This window comes from Corythoichthys intestinalis, chromosome 20, assembly GCF_030265065.1.
Source record: "Corythoichthys intestinalis isolate RoL2023-P3 chromosome 20, ASM3026506v1, whole genome shotgun sequence".
NCBI classification, from domain to species: domain Eukaryota; kingdom Metazoa; phylum Chordata; class Actinopteri; order Syngnathiformes; family Syngnathidae; genus Corythoichthys; species Corythoichthys intestinalis.
Window position 1 is genome coordinate 34,736,939 of NC_080414.1, and position 24,007 is coordinate 34,760,945.

The 24,007-nt window shown below is 38.7% G+C and overlaps 1 protein-coding gene across 6 annotated transcripts in view; it reads left to right on the plus strand.

The window, feature by feature from the left end:
* The window catches only part of ntng1a (netrin g1a), a 343,888-nt gene that overhangs the window by 281,209 nt on the left and 38,672 nt on the right, over positions 1-24,007 (plus strand). For 4 of the 6 annotated variants that reach the window (XM_057823739.1, XM_057823738.1, XM_057823740.1 and 1 more), the window contains 2 exons: positions 12,165-12,209; positions 13,177-13,233. The exons of 1 other annotated variant lie outside the window; for it this stretch is intronic. In XM_057823739.1, coding sequence (XP_057679722.1) covers positions 12,165-12,209; positions 13,177-13,233 — 102 coding nt within the window. The remainder of the gene's footprint in view (positions 1-12,164; positions 12,210-13,176; positions 13,234-24,007) is intronic. One more of the 6 variants, XM_057823742.1, reaches the window with a different exon arrangement.

Sequence of the window (24,007 nt, forward strand, 5' to 3'; positions counted from 1 at the left end):
CTGTGTGATGTAGCAACAGTTAAACTGCACTGAACACACAGTCAAAGTGCATTCACAGCCTGGCCCAGCCTTTTATTGCAATTCTTTGAGAATATTACCAGTACCTGTATTGGCAGACTGTTTATTACGATATGTCTGATTCAGATTTTGAATCCACAGACAGGAGAAATGATAAACTGACCCCAATTATCTGTTCAGTGATGTGATCAGCAAACATCTTTTGGGCCATTGATATTTAATTAAATACTTGGCAGCATTTCAACAGGCAAAAAAAAATTTATGGCACCAAAAGAAAAGGAAAAATGAAGTCAACACAGCTACTACATGTCGTGTGAAATAAACAGATTACAGTGCATTCACACTGATTAAAGTTATTTATCTGGGTACCTTCGGACTGCAGTAAAACTGGCCAATACACTTTTTAAATGAACGTAACGGTCACTGTGCACATTGTAGCAATATACAGATAGTTCCCGGGTTAAAACGTTTTTTTTGTTTGTTTGTTTGTTTGTTTGTTTGTTTTAGTCCCATAAACAGTACCTTATTGCACCTCACAGTATCTTATTTTTTGCTTTACTTTATTAATATGACGTGTTCTGTCCTCAGTAAATGTGAAGTTGTTCAGTTTTACAGACAGCAAACACGACAATTTTTTAAAGCTTTTTACTTCCTTCATTAATGACATTTTGTAAAGCTGTAACCCGTGTTGTTAATAACGGCGTTAGAATATAATGGCATTACTAACAGCGTTATTTTCTTCAGTAGTGAGTGATCTAAATAATTACTTCTCTAATCTTGGCAACGCCATTACCGTTAATGAGGCGGGAAAGGCGTGCGTCACTATGCGTTGCGATGTTGGTTGACTGATGCGGTAAAAGTCTGAAAAAGACGGACTCACGGAGACGACAGAGCAGAGCAGGAGTGGGGAGGAGGCAAGGGAGTGTGACGCCGTTGCAAACGCGATGCTACTATGCTAGGTCGCTCCAATAATACCTGACTGTAGCCGATAGCCTATAAACTACGCCCACATGATGCTTCGGTAGAGATCACATATATACAGAACTAGATGCAAATGACAGACACGACTGCATCAGCAACATGTATAATAAAGAACTAGATGCGTTCGTAAACAGCCGCCATCTTAAAGCAGGAGTCTTCTTAGGAAGGCTCTGTTGTAGAGAACCTTCGTAGCGAACCTGAGTAACTTTTTATCTAAAATGCTCCTAAATCAGCAAAATCTTGACTAAAATCTATCTTTAAATGATTAAATAGTTTTCAAACTTACACATGTCAAAAGTAGACAGAAGGGAACGAATTCAATAAAGGGAGGAATTTTAACAACTTTAACGGTTGATTCACAATATTAAATGACTTCCACATATAGCAAAGGTTACTATCTAGTTATCGCAATATCCAAAATACCCCTGTGTCTACTTAAGTTTAGGGTAAAGAATTGGGCTAGGGCCAATTGTCCCAAAAAACCCTTTAAACTTCACATTGTGTGACCTTTTTTTTTTTTTTTTTGAGGGAAAAAAAAAAACATGAAAATTATCACCACCATTTACTTTGCCAAGTAACTTATTGCTCTTACATTCAGGTAACTGAGTTACTAACGCAATTACTTTTTGGAAAAAGTAATTTGTAACTGTAATTACTTTCATTTTTAAAGGAAGATTAACAACACTGGCTGTAACACACATATGTACACATACAGTATATTTAAAACGACATGCATTTTAACAATAAAACACCTGACACAAAACAATTGGTATTCAAACGCCCATCTAGTCTGATCAATATGTACATTTAGTAGATTAAATTAGTCTAATTTGCCTAACAAAAATTCACTATCTTAAATGCTACGAATGCCAGCATATTTACAATTCTCATAGCAAATCACTCACACGTCAACAATAAGCTGTAAACTTAATTTTAAATGCATACATACAGTATATTAGTTGAAACAACTTACAGCCTTATGTAGGCCAAACCAGAGTGCAGCTATCCTTTATCCATAGATGTCTTGGTCTGCTCCTCAGTCATACAAGGAGCCAGACCCAGCCAGACCCAAATCCTGCCACCAGAGGGTAGTGTGTTTTACATCATTTTTGAATGGTTATTTTGTAGGGGTTCATAAAGGGTTAATTCTGGTTACGCGGAAATAAAGGTTACATCGCCAGCGTTGGAACGGAACTCGTTCGTAACCTGGGGACTACCTGTAAATACTTTATGGTTAAATAATGCTGAAGTAAATTAATATATATGGCGGAAAACACTCAGGTGACTATTAGTTCTGCTCTGAGACCCCCAATTTAGCCAAATTTCAAAATATTTGTCATATATGCATGTGTGATACCTTATTGGAAAGCTTAAAATCTCAATTTTCTGGGGGAGGAAAAGTTTTGAACAGGAGGGCATTTTTTTGAAAAAAATACATTTTTAAACAGCGAAACCCTATCTGGAGGTGAGAGCATGAAAGAGCACAATTAAAGACGCCATGACTTTAACGAGATATTATCGCGTAGTTACCTTGTTTTGATCCAAAAACTCCATATAGCATGTATCACCGAGTGTCAAAACACAGCTGTGAATGACCACAGCCGGCTTTTGGAGGGATTTTATGGGTGAAACAATAATATAACAAGGGTCGCGATGCAGAAATCCCAGACATCAAGGAGTGGTCAAGATTATCGTTTTCATATGTTTACCCTTTTAAACTTTTTTTTTCTTTTTTTCTTTGTTTTGAACGAGTATTTATCGACCAAAATATCAGGGGAAATGCGACAGTAACAAAAAAAATATAATCAAGCAAAAGTTATGAAGTAGATATCCGTGACTTATTTATAGACACTATTTCTTTCATTGTGACGTAACTTGTTTAAAAGTTTAAAATATGCGAGTGAATAATTTTTTTAAAGTCTTTTTTTCTTTTCTTTAATTTAAATGAAATATGACACATCAATTAATGATTCTAAGCTAAAATATACATTCATTTCGAATAATAAATACGATTACTTACCTTCTTTTTATGGCTGGGTTGAAATAATAGTGGTTGCGCGTTGTCTGTAAACGGGGGTTTCTAGGGTAAAACGGGAAACTTAAAAATAGTTCAGGGGCATACTGTAATGCGCCATGAATCTGCTATTGCAGCATATAAACATATTGTTTTATCAAACATAACAGTTATTTTCACTTAAAATACAGCAGTTTATTTTAAAGGGGGTGCAAGAGCAGAGCAGCTTTTTCAGCCTTGTCTGTGTTTTCCACTGTGTTATACGGCGCACCTAAAAGCCTTAAATTTTCTCAAAAGCCGACAGTGTGCCTTATATTTGAATCAATATTGAGCCCCAACAGTTTTTATTTTTTGGACAGATTTGTACAAATTTGCAAACAAAAACGGGCTTACAAAATTGCACCATTATAATAAGAAAACCACAAATAACACTCTCCATCATGATATATTATTCGAGTGATTATTGTTATGTTATTGCTTTGCACTATTTCGAGTGTTACTATATTGTGATTGCATTAATGTTCAACCCTTTAAGGTCCAGACCTTTTTCGTCTGATTTTGCATGCCTTTGATATTGCATTCATAATTCAAAGAAAGAATTGTTCACAATGGCCTGGTTTAGTTCCTTTTTTCAGGACACCTTGAACTTCATATCTAAACTGTTGTTTTCTTTACTGATCAATTATTAATCAACACTTTGGGACCAAAAAGAAAAAAAACTTCCCCCCAAAATTTGAATAAATAGTTTGATATTTGATAATTCAACATTAGCAGCAGGTATAGTCATAGGCGTTTTGGGCCTTTATACATGCTCTGGTCAAATACTGTGCATAAAATGAGTACTGTAGCGTTTATTCTATGCGCTTCACAATGCGGTGCGCCTTATACAGTGGGGCAAATAAGTATTTAGTCAACCACTAATTGTGCAAGTTCTCCCACTTGAAAAGACTAGAAAGGCCTGTAATTGTCAACATGGGTAAACTTCAACCATGAGCGACAGAATGTGGGGGAAAAAAACCGAAAATCACATTGTTTGATTTTTAGAGAATTTATTTGCAAATCATGGTGGAAAATAAGTATCTGTTCAATACCAAAAGTTCATCTCAATACTTTGTTATGTACCCTTTGTTGGCAATAACGGAGGCCAAACGTTTTCTCTAACTCTTCACAAACTTTTCACACACTGTTGTTGGTATTTTGGCCCATTCCTCTATGCAGATCTCCTCTAGAGCAGTGATGTTTTGGGGCTGTTGTTGGGCAACACGGTGAGACTTTCAACTCCCTCCACAGATTTTCTATGGGTTTGAGATCTGGAGACTGGCTAGGCCACTCCAGGACCTTGAAATGCTTCTTACGAAGCCAATCCGTTGTTGCCCTGGCTGTGTGTTTGGGATCATTGTCATGCTGAAAGACCCAGCCACGTCTCATCTTCAATGCCCTTGCTGATGGAAGGAGATTTTCACTCAAAATCTCTCGATACATGGCCCCATTCATTCTTTCCTTTACACAGATCAGTCGTCCTGGTCCCTTTGCAGAAAAACAGCCCCAAAGCATGTTTCCACCCCCATGCTTCACAGTGGGTATGGTGTTCTTCGGATGCAATTCAGTATTCTTTCTCCTCCAAACACGAGAACCTGTGTTTCTACCAAAAAGTTCTATTTTGTTTTCATCTGAGCATAACACATTCTCCCAGTCCTCTTCTGGATCATCCAAATGCTCTCTAGCGAACCGCAGACGGGCCTGGACGTGTACTGGCTTCAGCAGGGGGACACGTCTGGCAGTGCAGGATTTGAGTCCCTGGCGGCGCATTGTGTTACTGATAGTAGCCTTTGTTACTGTGGTCCAAGCTCTCTGTAGGTCATTCACTCGGTCCCCCCGTGTGGTTCTGGGATTTTTGCTCACCGTTCTTGTTATTATTTTGACGCCACGGGGTGAGATCTTGCATGGAGCCCAAGATCGAGGGAGATTATCAGTTGTCTTGTATGTCTTCCATTTTCTAATAATTGCTCCCACAGTGGATTTCGTTACAATAAGTGTTTTACCTATTGTCTTCCCAGCCTGGTGCAGGTCTACAATTTTGTCTCTGGTGTCCTTCGACAGCTCTTTGGTCTTGGCCATAGTGGAGTTTGGAGTGTGACTGACTGAGGTTGTGGACAGGTGTCTACTATACCGATAATGAGTTAAAACAGGTGCCATTAATACAGGTAACGAGTGCAGCCTCGTTAGACCTCGTTAGAAGAAGTTAGACCTCTTTGACAGCCAGAAATCTTGCTTGTTTGTAGGTGACCAAATACTTATTTTCCACTCTACTGTGGAAATAAATTCTGTAAAAATCCAACAATGTGATTTTCGGTTTTTGTTTTTCCACATTCTGTCTCTCATGGTTGAGGTTTACCCATGTTGACAATTACAGGCCTCTAATCTTTTCAAGTAGGAGAACTTGCACAATTGGTGGTTGACTAAACACATATTTGCCCCACTGTATATGGAAAAAGTTTTAAAATATGTCATTCATTGAAGGTGCACCTTATAATCCGGTGCGCCCTATAGAGCGGAAATTACGGTGTATATTTTTGTATAGAGAGAGTATCCGTAAAAGCAATAAAATTCCAAATAATAATAATGTTCAAATAAATACAAATACACGTAAAAAAAAATGACAATTGAAAGCATTATTATTAATAGTAAACATATCTGTGCCATGTTTTATTCATCGACTCTCGTGTGTCTCTGCATTTACCAGCGTTGGGCAAGCTTCCTACGACGTGACGTGTGAGCCCTAGTGTGTAAACAGATTGTCCTCAGGTGGTTTTTAATCAGGCTTAAGAGAAAGTGGTTAGAAATGGACACGTGGCAAATGAGACGAACCAATTTTCCACTGTGTGCCTTCTTTATCACCGTCACACCTCATTTTAATCCCCCTCTGTGCTTTGCATGCCCTGATTCAAGCTTAATAGACTGTATGTATACATGTGTGTGGTTGTTAGCATATGCATGTGTCACAAACTAAACGCACACGTTGTGGCTTTTATGCATCTAATTGCGACCGCAGCATGCATGAAGCCTGTCCTCTAAAGCTTAACTTGGAGTGTGCATGCCGGACACTTGCACAGTTCATGGTGGCGAACTTTCACACTAGTATATGTGTGGAAACTGCGTGAACACCACACGTTTGTGTACTAAATGACTAAAGAGGATGAGAAATGTTCAGCTGACCTTGAGGATGTTAAATACATAAACAATAATGCAGAGAAAGAAAAGGGGTCTCACTATATTTCTTTGTTTTTTTTTGTTTTTTTACTTTCATCATATATTTTAGGGTGATCAAAACTGACTAAATTACATTATACTCAAGCAAAATTAATAGTTGAAAAACAACAACCCTAGGCATACTAATAGCGTTTTATTATTATTGGTATGGCATTGATTGAAACCCCTCTCACCGCCCTCCTGAGCACATCCAATCATCTCCGAATATAAATAAACTCAGCAATAGATTTTGCTTGCAAAACCTTTAAAATGAGATAAATAGATGCAAGACCTTGAAACATGACTTTGATCATAAAGTGGGCTATTTTCTTTCATAATCCATCATCAAAATAATACATTTTTTTGTTGTTGAAGCCACTAGAGGTGAATTTAAAATTGAAAAAGTCGTGTAAATCGTTTTTTGGGGAGGGACATGGGACCAGAGCCTTTTGTCTCTCTTAAATCAATAAATGCAAACGATGGGGGATTAAAAGTGATTTTTTGAGTGTTCTAGGGTTCCGAGCTGATTCATCATTCAACCGGGGAAAACGTTTAAATGCACTGATGCCCATATGACAGCTAGAAAAGTGGTTTTTTTTGTCTTGTTTTGTGTGTTGTGGTTATAAGTTATTTTTTAAAAGATAGACTTTGAAAAACACACATGTAACTTCTTGTTAAACATATTTGTTCATTAGTGCAGTACAAAATTAAGGATTTAATTACTAACTAGAATTGAATAAGATTCTAGCTATTTGTTTTGTTGTTTGTTATATTTGTTTGTGTTCGGTTTGGTTTTGTTCTAGTAATACGATACAAGTGGGATGTTCACGACCAATGTTCCCTCTAAACTGCGCGCGTGCGCAATCACGCACTGCTTGCACGTACCGCATAAGAAAATGTATGCAGTGCCCAAAAGAAAATTAGACAGAAGCATTTTGTAGCCTCACTAGGATTACTGTCGGCGCAGCAGTTGCAGTCGTGTGTCAGCGCGTCACTCCTCTTGGTGCGTTTGATACGACAACACGATGCACCCATTTGTGAGTTACTACACCACGAATGTACAGGGGTTGGACAAAATAATGGAAACACTTTAAAAAAATCTACAAAAACTAGTTTAATATGGTGTAGGTCCCCTTTCGCAGCAATTACAGCCTCAATTATCTGAGTTATTGATTCATACAACTTGGGAGTTGTTTCCAAAGGAGTTTTAAGCCATTGTTAAGTCAGAATACCCTCTAAGTCTTTTAGAGATGATGGCGGTGGAAATCCCGTCTTAATTGAATCTCTAAAACTGACCATAAATGCTAAATAATGTTGAGGTCTGGGGATTGTGCCGGCCCTACAAGATGCTCAACTTCATTAGAATATTCCTCATGCCATTTTTTAACAATTATGTTCAATGATTATGATGCCAAAATGTAAGGTGTTTCCATTGTTTTGTCCAACCCCTGTAGGTAAAGTGGTACCTCGATTCACGAAATCAAAGTAGTTTTGTTACTTGAAACTTTGTAAGTAGAGACGTGCTTTCCATGTAAATGCCCTAATCCGTTCCGAGGCCCACCAAAATTCAGACATGAATCTTTTAAAATGTACAAAAATGCATCAAAACATGGAACAAAACCATGTTACAATTAAATTATTGCACAATAAACATAAAATAAAATTGTGCATAATGTAAAAACCCAAGAATAGAGTGAAAAGTTAATAAAATAAGTAGGGCTGTCAAAATTATCGCATTAACGGGCGGTAATTATTTTTTAAAATTAATCACGTTAAAATATTTGACGCAATTAATGCACATGCCCCGCTCAAACAGATTAAAATGACAGTGTCATGTCAATTTGTTGCTTGTTTTTTTTGTGTTTTCTCGCCCTCTGCTGGCGCTTGGGTGCGACTGAGTTTATGGCACCATCCATGAGCCAATAATTATTGACGTCAACAATGGCGAGCTACTAGTTTATTTTTTGTTTGAAATTTTTACAAATTTATTAAAACGAAAACATTAAGAGGGGTTTTAATATAAAATTTCCATAACTTGTACTAACATTTATCTTTTAAGAACTACAAGTCTTTCTATCCATGGATCGCTTTAACAGAATGTTAATAATGTTAATGCCATCTTGTTGATTCATTGTTATAATAAACAAATACAGTACTTATGTACTGTATGTTGAATGTACATACCCGTCTTGTGTCTTATCTTTCCATTCTAACAATAATTTACAGAAAAATATGGCATATTTTATAGATGGTTTGAATTGCGATTAATTACGATTAAATAATTTTTAAGCTGTGATTAACCCGATTAAAAATTTTAATCATTTGACAGCCCTAAAAATAAGTTAATAAAAGTTAATACACTCATGTAAAGCTGTCGGAACACGAGGGACGAATGAACAGGACGCTGGGATACACGCACACATACAGCAGAGGTCCCCCTTACCCAATTTGATGCCAAGAATGTTAGGCAGTAGCCAATGGCAGAGCAGCTATAAGTTTGTTGCGTTCATTAAACTCTGGGAGCTGTGAGTACTAGCCATATTATATTTTTGCCTTTCATATCCTGAAATGTATTTCGTAACAAGAGGCAACATTTTTCCCGTTGAGGCATGTCTTAACCTGAAAATTCTGTATGTAGAGACGTTCGTAAGTAGTGGTACCACTGTAGTTGTGAGGTGAATGACCTGGTTGGGTGCAAGGAAAATAAAGAGATAAGTCAGCTACCCTCCTGTGTGATTTACTAAAGCAATATTCCGCTGCCAATTTTTGCAAGCCTTACAATATTAATTAATGTCTAACATTAGAACTGATATAATATAGTTAATTAGACTCTTAAATTTGTTTTCTGTACCATTTCGCAACGTAACTCAATGAGCAACAGGTGTCTAGCCAATGATACGATACAGTTCACTTCACTTGTCATAGTAGTGAGAGAGTTGCGCAAATGTGCCCTGCCCAAACGCACCATGCGGGTTAGCTAGCTAACAACCATGCAGCAGAGTTAAGAGATGCAAATGCCTTACCATGGCAAAAGGAACAGGCAGCCATAGTACACTAATAAATCCAAAGTAAAAAAGAAATGTGGTTCTTTTAAGTTGGAATGGCTGTCAGAGTATGTGCAAATAGAAGACTAAGTAGTGAAACTGAGTGAGGTTTTTTCTTTGTATTTTTTTTTTTTTTTTTTTTAAACAAGTGCTGTATAGCTGCTTGAACACAGAGAATAGGAATCTTGAGTGTCCTTATTGTTTGAGCAGGTTAAATGTGGGAGTTTGACAAACTCCCATTGTGGTTGTTCATTATGTTTTATTTATTAACTCACCCATAGCACAACTGGACCTTACCCAGGCTAAAGCAGGAACTTTCCTATGGTTAAAGCAGGACTCTCACATGTAACATACTGTAGTACACATTTCATGAACAACGAGATATTTGTCTTTTTCATTTTAAAGCAACACTAGGTAACTTTTCAGTTTTGGTCAATTTTAGCAACACAGGTGGACAAAAGCGATACTGTTTTGCCTTAAGGAAGACTGCGTTTCCCATGACGAAAAGCGCACAGTGTCGTAAAATCCTGATCTTTCGGTCGCCTGCAGATGGACTAAATGACATTTCTGTTTATAAAATAATAATAATAATAATGCGGTAACGAATCCAGTTGTGGCTAAACAATAGCATGACCCCCCCCCCCCCTTTGTCTTTGTCTCCTCTGAAAAAATTGTCTCTTTTGTTGCTCTGCTGTGATCTTCGCGCGAAAACATCGACTTCCGAAGGTTGAAAAGTTTCCTAGTTTTGCTTTAAGTGGGCCAAATCAACCATATTCAGAGGTGGGTAGAGTAGCCAAAAATTTTACTCAAGTAGGAGTAGCGTTTCTTCAAAATAATATTACTCAAGTAAGAGAATAAGTAGTCATCCAAAAAGGTACTCAAGTTCAGGTAAAAAGGTATCCAGTGAAAAGAATACTCAAGTAATGAGTAACATTTTGAGTAACTACCGTTGTTTTAAAAAAAAGCATTTTTTTCTCTCAGCACAAACTTATCTTTATGAACTGTTGTTATAATGATACTATACAATAACCCATTACATAACCACAGTAAGACATATAAATAAAAACCCTTAAATTAAATAGAGAAAAAAAACAGTAATGAAGCATTAGTCATCCAAAGAGCAAGAGAGGCCTGCCCTCTAGTGGAGAAAATAGTACCTAGTTTGAGTAGTAAATTCTCCTTCATAGTTACTATTAATAAAATTAAAAGGATCATACAGTATCTACGGTTATCGTGGTCAGTCGGTGCCAAATAAAAACTGGGAGAGAGTTTTAAATCTGTGATTTCGATTCATGTTGAGGGCAGCGCTCTATGTCAAATACTTCATTTGTTACGGGAACAGGCTTGCGTGATGATAGAACAGCAAGATTGCATCTGATTGGTGTAATGGAGTCATGTGATTGTGTTGCGACGTCTTATTGGGGAAATTACAAGCGCTACTCTTGGCAATTGCATCGCTAGCAAAAAATAATAATAATAAATCTAATATATAAAATAAAGAGGAAAAATGTAACGACTATTGTGTAGCCCAAAATAGCGGAGTAAGAGTAGCATTTTTTTCTCCACAAATCTACTCAAGTAAAAGTAAAAAGCATGGCTTAGTAAAACTACTCTTAGAAGTACATTTTTCTCAAAAAGTTACTCAAGTAAATGTAACGGAGTACATGTAACACGTTACTACCCACCTCTGACTATATTAAAAGTAAACTAGTGAAAAATTGCTGCTGTAATTTAATTATTTTAATAAGCCATCTTAGTTTCTATGATTCAAGGTTTTGAACAAGCGTAATACTGGTGTGTAGCCACAGCGTACACATCTGATGTTGCTCACAGTGGTCCTCAGTGTGCTCAGGGAGCTTGTGTGTCTGCTCAGACACATGAAAAATTAGAGGGAACATTGATCATGACAAACTTGTACAAATATCAAATTAATAGTTATTTTTCAAAAGACTTTAAAAAACACAAATATAACTTGTTGTTAAACATATTTATTCATTAGCGCAGTACAAACGAAGCACTGAATGATGAACTAAAATTGAAGAAAATTCAAACTATTTCTCTTGTTTTGTATTTGGAAGTGAGGTCACTCTCTCAGTTCACAACTTTTTTTTTATATTCTTCAGCTTTGTGTTAACTACAGTGACGTGCATGATTTATATAATCAAAGGACCAAGATGTAGTAAAAAGATGGAAGGGCATGATGAAGGAATGTACAGTATCTGTGTCGCTTGAGCCATTGTAAGCACCTGAGAGTATTTCCCTGACACGGAAATACCGATGTATTTGAAACACTGAAGTTATGCTTCCCACAGCAGTCCGTCATTCCAAATCCCAACACCTGCCATTATTTATTCATTGTTATTCCTCCACCAGAAATACACTGTAATTAGATATTGATCACATAGTCAATGTGATGAATTAAACAAAATGCCCCCTAACGTCTTGGGTTGCCATTAATAGTTAAGTCGCTTGCATAAACCATGACTCAAATGTGAGATCTTAGAGTGGATGTTTTGTTTTTTGTTTGTTTGTTTGTTTGTTTGTTTTTTTTCATATCATTCATTCTCAGTTATTCAATCATCACCATGAACATACACAGCACAACCCCCGTGCAAGTCACGCTAATTACATGTCTCCCCAGTGTCCTTTAATGGGATGCTTCGAGTTGCTCGTCCATGTCAAGCTGTGCCACATTACATCTGCTGTTTCCCCGATTTGACTGGTTTGACTCATGCCGGACTTGTGCGTGTCTCCAGTTGTGTGTGTTCACTACCACATAGTTCCCCCTGTAGACTATCTGTTAAGTGCATCACCCAAATGCACATGAATAACTGATGGTTTCTCTCAATTGCACGCAGTTCGGCCGAATGTCTCGTCCCTAGGTGTCGCTAACCGAAAAGAAGGTAGGCATCTCAGATTATGCAATAATATTTTTGCTTTCCCACAGATTTGTATACTGTGTATAGAAGTAGAAGAGTTTTCCCTTTCTACATGCACTTGAATGTAGCAGATGACCCCTTTAAAAGATGCACATGATAACACAATTTGACTCCTCGTTGAAGATTTGTGTTTTCATGAGAATCTCAATGTTGTACTATGATTTGAGGCTGCACACTATCCCCTTGGAGACACATTGTGTGCATTTCACTGCTTTTATAAGGAGCCTCCTTGAATCCTTTGCCCCATTGGAGCACATCGCGAAGAAAAGCAGAAGCGGTTTCTCAGTGGTTCTGTGCATATTGATGTTAGGCTCACAGCGGCTTTAATCCATCATGCAGATGTGATGTGCAGCCACCTCGCAAACAACTAGTGCACAACACTCTTTCCCGTGGCTTCAGCCGAGCATATGTGTCAAGGGCTTATGTGGTCCAGCGTAATATGGTAGATGCGTATTTTCTTTACTGACTGTTTGTTCTGTGACTAAAGTACATTTGAGAGATTGGTGTGTTCACCGAGAGTGTGTTTCCTTAGCCACGCTCCTGCACACACATTTAGAGTGGAACATTCTTGGCTGGCCTCCCGTGAGGTGGACGAGCGCTTTGTCTGAGGCTAGTTTGTGTCTGGGGTTGCAAACACACACACAGGCCTTTGAAACATACAAAACACTTGTTTATTAAATGAAGCATAAAATAATAATGCTTGAATCCGTCTGCGTTTGTAACAGATGCTGCTACGCGCAGCCAACTTCACTTGGCAACTCCACTCCTCGTTTTCCAGTGCCATCATTCATCTTTTACAGCCTGCTTTTATTTCTATTATCAAGCGTGATGATCCATGTTCTTAATTCTCTGACATTACATGTTTATGTTTGATTGCATTGTCATGTAGTTTGGTTTATATTTGCTTCTTTTTTTGTTTTTTTCCTATTAGCTCCACAAGTTGCATTGTCCACTGTCCCTTCAGTCCACGTTGCAAACCGCAAGCGAGGTAGGAATTGCCCCTGATGGAAAATCAGACTTCTTACTTAATAACAGGGGTGCCCAAGTCCGATCCTCGAGAGCCCCTTATCCAGCTTGTTTTCCATGTCTCCCTCCTTTAAAGTGCATGTGGCACGAAAAAGCATGTTTATTTCATAATACACGCGGTATTTTATGCTCCTGAAGGATATGGACCGCTTGGATGTGTGTGGAAGCGATCGCTATATTTATTTAGTTTTTTGAATCCCGCGCCATGAAAATGAGTGACTTCCGGCTTCGGTCTTGCATTGAGGAGGAGGGTGCTGTGACGTGTACGGGTGAAGGCGTCCTCTTCACTAAACAGCCGTACTGTTGTGTATGAGGACTAAGGATTCAGCTGATTTTGCGGATTAATACGTTTATTTTTCGCATCACGCCAGCCAAACGGCTGCAGAAAAATCTTGCTTCATGAGGGAGAGGCGTGTGCGCCTTTTTGGAGTTTCAAAAGGTTCCTATTCACCGTGGATATTGGCCAAAACAAGCCCTATTACTGTGGGACCATTGGACTTACGAGGAAGTGAGTAAACATCTTGTTTTGTATTATGTCAAATATTAATACAGCTACTACAAAGTAAACACTACAAACTTTCTTTAAATAAAGGACTACTTACGTTGATCATTGATAGGCATGTAAAAAGCTCTCCTCATGCACATTAGCAGCACGTTAGCTGCACAACAACTGCAGCCGCCCTCCTCCGGGGAACGATCTGTAAATTGCTCTCCGCCGGGCGGTTTGCCGATCCGCAAAGACAATCGACAACCCAGTCGTCATGTCAAATAATCCGGGCTAGTTATGTGTGATTTTCCGCTTCGAAGACTTTGAAACATCACTCGGTTCGGGTTAGCATGTCGGCTAGCTGTCACGCCTCTTGGTTTGTTTACATTCTCTGAACCAGGGGAAGGGAAATGACATATGTCCGATTTAGGTGTCATAAAATATCGTTCGGGAGATGCGACAGTAAAGTTGAAGTCAACAGTTTTGACCATTATGGAGTAATTTTGCCATGTCGTCCTGAATAATTGCATTTTTATTATTTCATATTCCATTTAGCACAAGACTGTTATTTGTCATGACCATGCCATTTATTTAACAATTGGGGAAAATACTTGGATAAAAAGAATATCCTGTAAAAATATTGAAGTAAAGAGACAGAAACAATGACATTTTGAGGCTCTCTTCGTCGCGTTTTCCTCGTTGTGAATAGTTCCCCCTCGACGGGCTGACTGGTCCTTCTGAAGCCATTTATCTAGCTATTGGGGAAAAATACTTGGATAAAAAGAATATCCTGTAAAAATACTGGAGTAGGAGACTGAAACAATGACATTTTGCGGGTCTCTTTGTCACGTTTTTCTCATTCTGAATAATTCCCCCTCAATGGGCTGAATAGTAAAACCGATGAGCCCAGTCACCCGCTGACGTCATCCACCTGTTGGGGATGCTAGAGCCCTATAATGGTAGGCGTGGCTAACCGGCAGATTAAAAGACTAATTTCTCGTCATCTGCGCTTTGCTAAATTGTTGTATATAGTCGAATCGTCTCAAAATATAATTCTAACTCACATAATAATGCTATTTAAGACTTTTTTTCTCCTGTTGTATGCTCTTTAACACACTTTGAAAGATTCTGACCTTTTAGCCAGATTGCCGGAATCACGCCAGCCAAACCGCCGAAACTGCCCTCACGCAATTCAAACCACCCAGGCCGGCGGAATTCCGACAACCCGGCCAAAAGCCCAAACTCTGCGTATTCATTTTAGTTTTAACCCCTTGTACTGACTCCATTTTAAAAGCTGGAAAAAGGCTTCGAAACACTAGTTGACAATTTATTCTAAGTCAGCAGCAATCATACAGCACATAGAGTCCCAGGCAAGGAGGCAAACTGGATCCAGGGTCACAATATCACAGGTCAACAAAAGATTCCCGAGAGAAATGAAAACGATTAGTTAAACATTCAGTTTTTTAAAGGCTCTGGTGAGGTGGGCTGTGGTCCAGAAGAAGGGTGTGTTTGGGCATTGTTTAGGATTATTCTCTGTGTGGATTGGGCAGCAGGGTTTCAGGCGTTACTGTTGTCAGGGCAACGAGATTTGAGGATTTTGCCACATCAGCGCCACATTATCAGGTGTTCCTTGTGGCAAGACAAGATGTGAAGAGAAAACGGCATCGGTTTGCGCATGCGCAGTAGCAATCCGTCGCGATCCGGTAGCCCATCACGATTGGGTAATGACACTGCAGGAGCCTGATAACAATCCTGATTATTTGATTCAAGTGTGTTGAAGGAGGGAGACATGGAAAACGAGCTGGATATGGGCTCTCGAGGACTGGACTTGAGCACCCCTACTTAATGAACTAATACGTTTGTCTTACCATGAAGTACTAACACAGTAAATATTGATAATTGATGGTGTATACTTTTTAAATGTTATGTTCTACATGGGTGTATAGTGGACTACTCGGGTGCTCCATTGTATACAAGCTCTGTCAGGTAGTTAGTAAGTGGACAGGGAGAATTGACCTCAATACTCATCCTTAATAACCCCAATCCCTTGGACAAACAGCCCAATCTCTGCCCTTCCCTCTCTGGGCTTTCCTTCCATGCGGCTGACGATGGTGAGGCTTAACAGTTCACATCTGTCTCAACAGTGACACATGGTGTCAGTGGTCATTCAGCCTGTCAGTCTTATTCCTATGAGCCGAGTAGGACTGAGGCTCCAAACCTGCCCGTCCTACACCCTTCAGGGCAGGGCTGATAGTGAGCGTAAATGACTGCAGCGTGAGGTTTCACAGTCTGAGTAACAGTTCCATGCTTCTAATTTAACATGACATTGCACCGCATAGAAGCCGATGAACCCTAACTTATTGTACTTGCCTTATGGCTTAAAGCTTTTAATGAACATTACAGACTTCACTTACCACTACGACTGTGCATTTTTTCCTTGATGTTATTCTTGGCAAATTTTGCCTACGTATGTTTGTAAATTATTTTAAGCTACTACTTTGTGACAGCTAAACCATTAAGCATGGGTAAATATTATCCTGCTCCCCATTGTAGGCATAGATTTCAGGGCCAGGTTGGAAGTGATGCTAAATCATCTTAGCCCCATTCTACCAAGCAGTAAAGTTTATTCTCTTCACGGCACAACAGTTTAGAACAGGCAATCCTGAGTCAAGGCTTGCATTTTCACCCCAGTATACGTTTATAGAGGCAGAGCCGTGGGTGCAGTAGGGTGATTCTCATGAAGCAAACCTAAACTAATGTCTGAAGATTTAAGAGAAATAGTCACGAAAACCTGAAATAGTTCATTTTTAGTTAAAAGAGGGTTATGTTTATTATGTGACCCAGTCTACCGTTTGTTAGCAAAATAGTATTTTGTATGTTTTCTTTTTAAACAGATTTTTGAGTCGTAAATTCATTATTGTCATGCGTCAATGAAAAGCTTTGATGATTTCACCTCAATACAGCATCATAAATTGTTTAAAAGTATGTCATTTAACATATTTTGGTAAGATATAGTGGTTTCTTACTGTGTATTTAAAAAAAAAAAAAAATCTAGTGTCTAAGCGTGCAGCTTTCATTCTTGTTGCACTGTGTTCATGGTCCTGTCATAATCACAGGTTTTTTTTGTTTGTTTGTTTTTTTTTAAATAAAGTTATTCTAACCCATAGTGCACCACAAAGAAATCAAGAAAAAAGAGGGTTACAAATTAAGCTTGTTTGGACTTTTTTTTTTTTCATATTATTAGTAGTTAAGTTTATGTGCCTACTTCCTCACCATAGGTGCTCATGATCATTAAGGGTAATATTCAAGGGCGTTGGTTTGCATATGGACGGTAGGGACATAACACTACCAACTTTTCAGGATGCTGAAATTGTCCCCACCAACTTTTAAGCAACCTTATTTGCATTATATAATGGCTTCAGTTATATAGGCCATTTATATTATCTTCCCCTATGTTGTAAGGATAAAATTGACTCGACCATTATTAAGTGAATTACAGTACTTTCATTATGTTCAGACTTACATCGACCACTTTTCACATGCTGAATGTGGAAGTCCATTTTTTTCCCTCAAACACACGTTTGATTGGCTGATTACCCCCCCCCCCCACACACACACACACACACGTACGAATTCAAAGCCCAACAGAAATACAACATGCGGCCCCCTTCGAAGACGAGGGATATTGGAATTTTTTTTCCTGCCAGCAGCGGCCAAAGCAAGTTGTGTAAAAAGACGTCAATATTCTGGAGGTAGGGAAAACACCACTAATTTTAATTTAAAAAAAAATAATTTCTTAAGTAGTTGTTGAAAACAAAGGTTTGAATCAAACCGTGTATCACCTGAACCAATACACATGAAAGTTAGTAAAAGTCAATACACATTTATTTTGCATTGATCATTTAGCCTATCAAATAAATTAGGTTCATATTGGTAAGAAATGTAGCCCTGACCTACTTTCACCCAGTCTGTTTGGTCTTATAAATGTCCCGTCCCCAACAAAAAGTGTATATGCTGGTTATGCTGTTACAGTGCTGGCCAAAAGTATTGGCACCCCTGCAATTCTGTCAGATAATGCTCACTTTCTCCTAGAAAATGATTGCAATTACAAATGCTTTGGTGGCAATATCTTCATTTATTTTGCTTGCAATGAAAAAAAAAAAGAATCATTATCATTTGACACAAAGCTCCAAAAATTGGCCAGACAAAAGTATTTGGTACCCTCAGCCTAATACTTGGTAGCCCAACCTTTAGACAAAATAACAGCAAACAACTGCTTCCGGTATCCATCAAAGGGTTTCTTACAATGCTCTGCTGGAATTTTAGACCATTCTTCTTTGGCCAACTGCTCCAGGTCTCTGAGATTTGAAGGGTGCCTTCTCCAAACTGCCATTTTCAGATCTTTCCGCTGGTGTGCTATGGGATTCAGGTCTGGACTCATTGCTGGCCACTTTAGAAGTCTCCGGTGCTTTCTCTCAAACCATTTTCTAGTGCTTTTTGAAGTGTGTTTTGGGTCAATGTCCTGCTGAAAGACCCATGACCTCTGAGGGAGAACCAGCTTTCTCACACTAAGCCCTGAATTATGCTGCAAAATTTGTTGGTAGTCTTCAGACTTCATAATGCCATGCACAGAGTCAAGCAGTTCAGTGCCAGAGGCAGCAAAGCAACCCCAAAACATCAGGGCACCTCCACCATGTTTGACCGTGGGGACTGTGTTCTTTTCTTTAAAGGCCTCATTCTTTTCTTGTAAACTATGTTGATGCCTTTTCCTAAAAATTTTCTTTTTTTTTGTCTCATCTGACCAGAGAACATTCTTCCAAAACATTTTTGGCTTTCTAAGGAAGACTTTTGGCAAACTCCAGCCTGGCTTTTTTTATGTCTCTGTGTCAGAAGTGGGGTCTTCCTGGGTATCCTACCATAGAGTCCCTTTTCATTCAGACGCCGACGGAAAGTACAGGTTGCCACTGTTGTACCCTCGGACTGCAGGACAACTTGAACTTGTTTGGATGTTAGTTGAGGTTCTTTATCCACCATCCGCACAATCTTTCATTGAAATCTCTCGTCAATGTTTCTTTTCCGTCCACATATAGGGAGGTTAGCCACCGTGCCATGGACTTTAAACTTATTGATGACACTGCGCACGGTAGACACAGGAACATTCAGATCTTTGGAGATGGACTTGTAGCCTTGAGATTGCCCATGCTTCCTCACAATTTTGCTTCTCAAGTCCTCAGACAGTTCTTTGGTCTTCTTTCTTTTCTCCATGCTCAATGTGGTACAGACAAGGAGTCAACTTTAATCAATTTTAACTGGCTGCAAGTGTGATTTAGTTATTGCCACCACCTGTTATGTGCCACAGGTAAGTAACAGGTGCTGTTAATGATACAAATTAGAGAAGCATCACATGATATTTCAAAGGGTGTCCAGCCCATTTTTGGAGTTTTGTGTAAAATGATAATTTTTTTTTTTTAATTCTCTTTTGTGTTCTCTTTGGTCATTGCAAGCAAAATAAATGAAGATATTACTACCAAAGCATTTGTAATTGCAATCATTTTCTGGGAGAAATTGAGCACTATCTGACAGAATTGCAGGGGTGCCAATACTTTTGTCCAGCACTGTATATTGTCCCTACCAATGTTGAGACCAAACCTACGCCCTTGGTAATATTACATGTTTTTAGACATTAATCAATTAAATATTTTACTGTAAATATTAGGGAGCTCAAACTGTTGATGAAAAAACATGACTGAGTCATCATAGCATTCTAGTATTTTAAGCTAGTTTGGTAAATGTCCTTCATTACTTTAATGCAGGGGTGCCAACGTCTGGTCCTCGAAGTTTGGTAAATGTCCTTCATTACTTTAATGCAGGGGTGCCAACGTCTGGTCCTCGAGAGACCCTATCCATCTTGTTTTTCATGTCTCCCTCCTCCGTCACACCTGAATTAAATAAACTTGACCGTTACCAGCAGTGTTGTTAATCTCAGTTTAAAAAAGTCATTTGTTACAGTTAAAATTTACTTCTCGCAAAAAAGTAATTGAGTTAGTAACTCAGTTACCTCACTGTAAGAGTAATTAATTACTCAGCATAGTAACTGACATTACTTTTCATGTTCAACACCAGCGGTGCCCAGGTCCGGTCCTCGAGAAACCCTATCCAGGTTGTTTTCCATGTCTCCCTCCTTTAACACACCTGAATCAAATGATCAGCTCATCAGCATGCTCTACAGGAGCCCAATAATGATCCTGATTATTTGATTCAGGTGTGTTGGAGGAGGGAAACATGGAAAACAAGCTGGAGAGGGGCTCTCAAGGACCAGACTTGGGCACCCCTGTTGTACACGCTATTACATTATATATTCTATAACATATTTCGCAAAAAAAGATATTTACATTAACTGATTAAATTGAACTCTTTTTTTTTTTTTTTTTTTTTTTTTTTTTAATGAAAAAAACATAGGTCACACTTTTCACATGTTTTAAAAATGTCCTCTATATAAGAGTGGAATAGCATATAAACTTTAGCTTTCAAATGCTGTGAGAAAAAAAAATCCTTTTTGTGTTTCCTCTTGTATTGAACCGGCAATGACCTCCCCGTACTGACGGACGTACTGAACCGTGACTTGTGTGCATCGTCACACCACTAATATAAAGCAGAAAACAGTCAGGTGACTTGAAGTTCCGCTCTGACTGAGACCCCAGTTTGGCCAAATTTTAAAATTGTCCTATATGCATGTGTGATACATTGGAAAGCTTAACATCTCAATTTTCTGGGGGAAGAACATTTTTGAACAGGAGGGCATTTAAAAAAAAAAAAAAAAATTAGACAGCAAAACCCTAACTGGAGGTGAGAGCATGAGAGAGCATTATTAAAGACGCCATGATTTTAACGAGATATTATTGCATATTTACCTTGTTTCGATCAAAAGACTCCATGTAGGGTGTATCACCAAGTGTCCAGACACAGCTGTCAATGGCCACAGCTGGATTTTGGGGGGATTTTATGGGTGAAACATGGTAATATAACAAGGGTCGCGATGCAGAAATCGCAGACATAAAGTAGTGGTTGAGATTTTCTTTTTCATATATTTACCCTTTTAAACTTTTTTTTTTTTTTTCTTTTTTTTTTGTTTAGATCAAATATTTATCTATCCATATCTAAAATACCGGGGAAAATGCAACAGTAACAAAAAAAAAAAAAAAAGAAACACAATTAAGCGATAGTTATGTTGTAGACATCTGTTAGTAATTTACAGACACTATTTTTTTCTTTGTGAGGTAATTTGTTTAAAAGTTTAAATATGCGAGTGAATATTTTTTAAAGTTTTTTTTATTTAAACTAAATATTACACATAAATGGATGAATCTAAGCTAAAAATAACATACATTTCAAATAATAAATATAATTAGCTTGTTTTTATGGCTGGTTTCAAACAAAAGCAGTTGTGCTGTGTCTGTAAACAGGGGTCCTCAGGGTAAAACGGACAAATTCGAAATATTTTGGGCGCTTAATGCGCCATGAATCTGCTATGGCAGCATATAGACATGTTGTTCTATCAAACACAACAGTTCTTTTGGCATAAAATACAGCATTTCATTTTAAAGAGGGTTGCAAGAGCAGAAAGTCCTTTTTCAGCCTTGTCTGTGTTTTCCGCCACACATATTTTTGTACTGTAACGTCTACAAGGACAATGCCAACTTGGTGATGGTAATGCACACTTAGCAGGAAAACAGTACATTATTTTCAATTAATTGTACCCACCTGGACGCTATGAACTGTATGTAAAAAAAAAAAAAAAAAAAAAAAGTTGCCTGAGCGTTTAAGATAATGCTCGCCACGCTAAATGCTAACGAGAACACGAATGCATTGCTAAAGCTCCGAGCCACCTAGCCAATCATCATTGCGTTTGCAACGGCGTCACCGCCTTCTTTCCTCCTCCCCCCTCCCAGGCAGCGATGACAAAATCAGACAACTAGCGCTACATTCAACTAAATTGTAGTAATGTCCTCAGTTACGGGAAAGAAAGACGTTACAAAGATGGGGAAAGTAATTACATACTTTACTCACTACTGAAAAAATAACGCCTTTAGAACTGACGCTATACTCTAAAGCCATTATTAACAACACTGGTTATCCGGCTCTTGCATAGCTTGTTGATGAGCTGATCATTTGACTCAGGTGTGTTAAAGTACATACGACAGGATAAAAAATAAGTCTTAAATAGCATTATTATGTGAATTAGAATCATATGTTTAGACGATTCGGCGATATACAACAATTTGGCAAAGCGCAGATGACAAGAAATTAGTCTTTTAACTCATTCAATCCCAGCCATTTTCACCGGAGCAAGGCCTTTCACTCCCGGCCGTTTTACAGGATTTTGACTGATTTTGCAAGGCCCACAGAAAATTCTGTTCTATTGCTATATAACTATGGAACCCACCAAAAGAAAGAATAGAATATTTTCTTTCAGCAGAAAAAAAAGTTCATATCTTTTCCATTCTTTAGAAATCAGCATTAGAAAATAGCTTAATTTGAGCAATTTTCCAATTTCTGATGAAAAAACGGAGAAATTGAGCTTTCTGTGAAAGCATACATTTCAAACATAACTTTGACTTTAACACAGCTATTTTTTGCTTTAGTTACATCCCAAACATCTGAATAAAGTTTTCCTTTTACAAAATAACAGAAACAACAAGACAAATAGAGCTTTTGATAGCAAAGTAACATTTTATTTACACATAACTAACTGAAAGATGACGCCATTGTGGCTGCGACAGCCCGTTAAACTTTTCCCTCATCGTTGCCTGTCTCAAAAAGATGATTTTTTTTTTAGCCTCTGCAGGCTCTGCTCGCGAGCAGCATGGACTCAAAAGGCATCGTCCGCTGCACTAGCTGTCGCGGTCGTTCTGCTCGGTCGTCCAGCGCCTGGCATCCCGGGCGTCCTACTGGTTGTTCTGCTCGGTCGTCTGCCGCCTGGCATCCATTCGGTCATCTTCCACCGGCGCCCGGCTGTGCGGCTTGGCCGTTCGTTGCCGTTGAATCGGGTTGCTGGTTTCAGGTTTACTGCCCTCCAGTGGCCTTTTTTATTGCTTTAAAATGGATTTTCAACTTGGTGCTTTGGAGCTAAATTGAATCACAACCCAGAGATGTCTTTTTTGAAAAAAAATGAAACAGACTCGTAAATACATCTTTGGGACACTGAAACAATTAAAAATAGAACGTATATATACATTTTTTGGGAGCAAATGAGTTAATCTGCCATTTAGCCATGCCTACCGTTATAGAGCTCTACCGTCCCTCAACAGGAGGATGACGTCGGCAGGGTCAGGGTTTCATCTGATTTAAAATTCAGCCCATTGAGGGGGAAATATTCCGAACGAGGAAAATGTGACGAAGAGAGCTGCAAATGTCATTGTTTCAGTCCCTCTACTCCAATATATTTACAGGATATTCTTTTCATCGAAGTATTTTTCCCTAATTGCAAAATAATTGGTATGGCCATGACAAATAACAGTCTTGTGCTAAATGGAATATGAAAAAAATGCATTTATTCAGTACGACATGGCAAAATTACTCCATAATGGTCAAAACTGTCGACTTCACCTTCACAGTTGCACCTCCTGAACGATATTTTATGCCACCGTAGTTAGTCAAGCTTTTGTCATTTCCCTGCCCCCCGGCTTCGGAGAATGTAAACAAACCAAGAGGCGTGCCAGCTAGCCGACATGCTAACCCAAACAGATTGACGTATCAGTCTTATTTTCGCTTTTCGAAGCGAAAAATCATACAAAACTAGCTTGGATCATATCAAACAGCGGCGGGGTTATTAATTGTCTTCACCTATCGGCATCCCATCCGGCAGCAAGTAAGTTACAGCTCGTTCCCCTGCTATGGACAGGAGAGCTCGCTGGGGAAGCAGCTGGAGAGTACAAACCAGCCAACGTCGGAGGAGCGCGTAGCTGCCACATGGTCAACACGATGGCGTAAAATAATGCTTTACTGCACGGCGAAGACGTAAACAGAGAGCGGAGTGCAGTTGTTGTGCAACAAATATGGCAGGATATGTCTAAGGAGAACATTTCTACATGTCTGTCCATGATCAAACGTAAGTAAATAGTCCTTTATTTAAAGAAAGTTTATAGTGTGTACTTTGTAATTGCTGTATTCGCAGCCATTTTTAACCCAAAGTTGCAATTTATGATTGGGTTGAAAATTTGACAGAGCACCGGCATACGAAGAGGGCAAT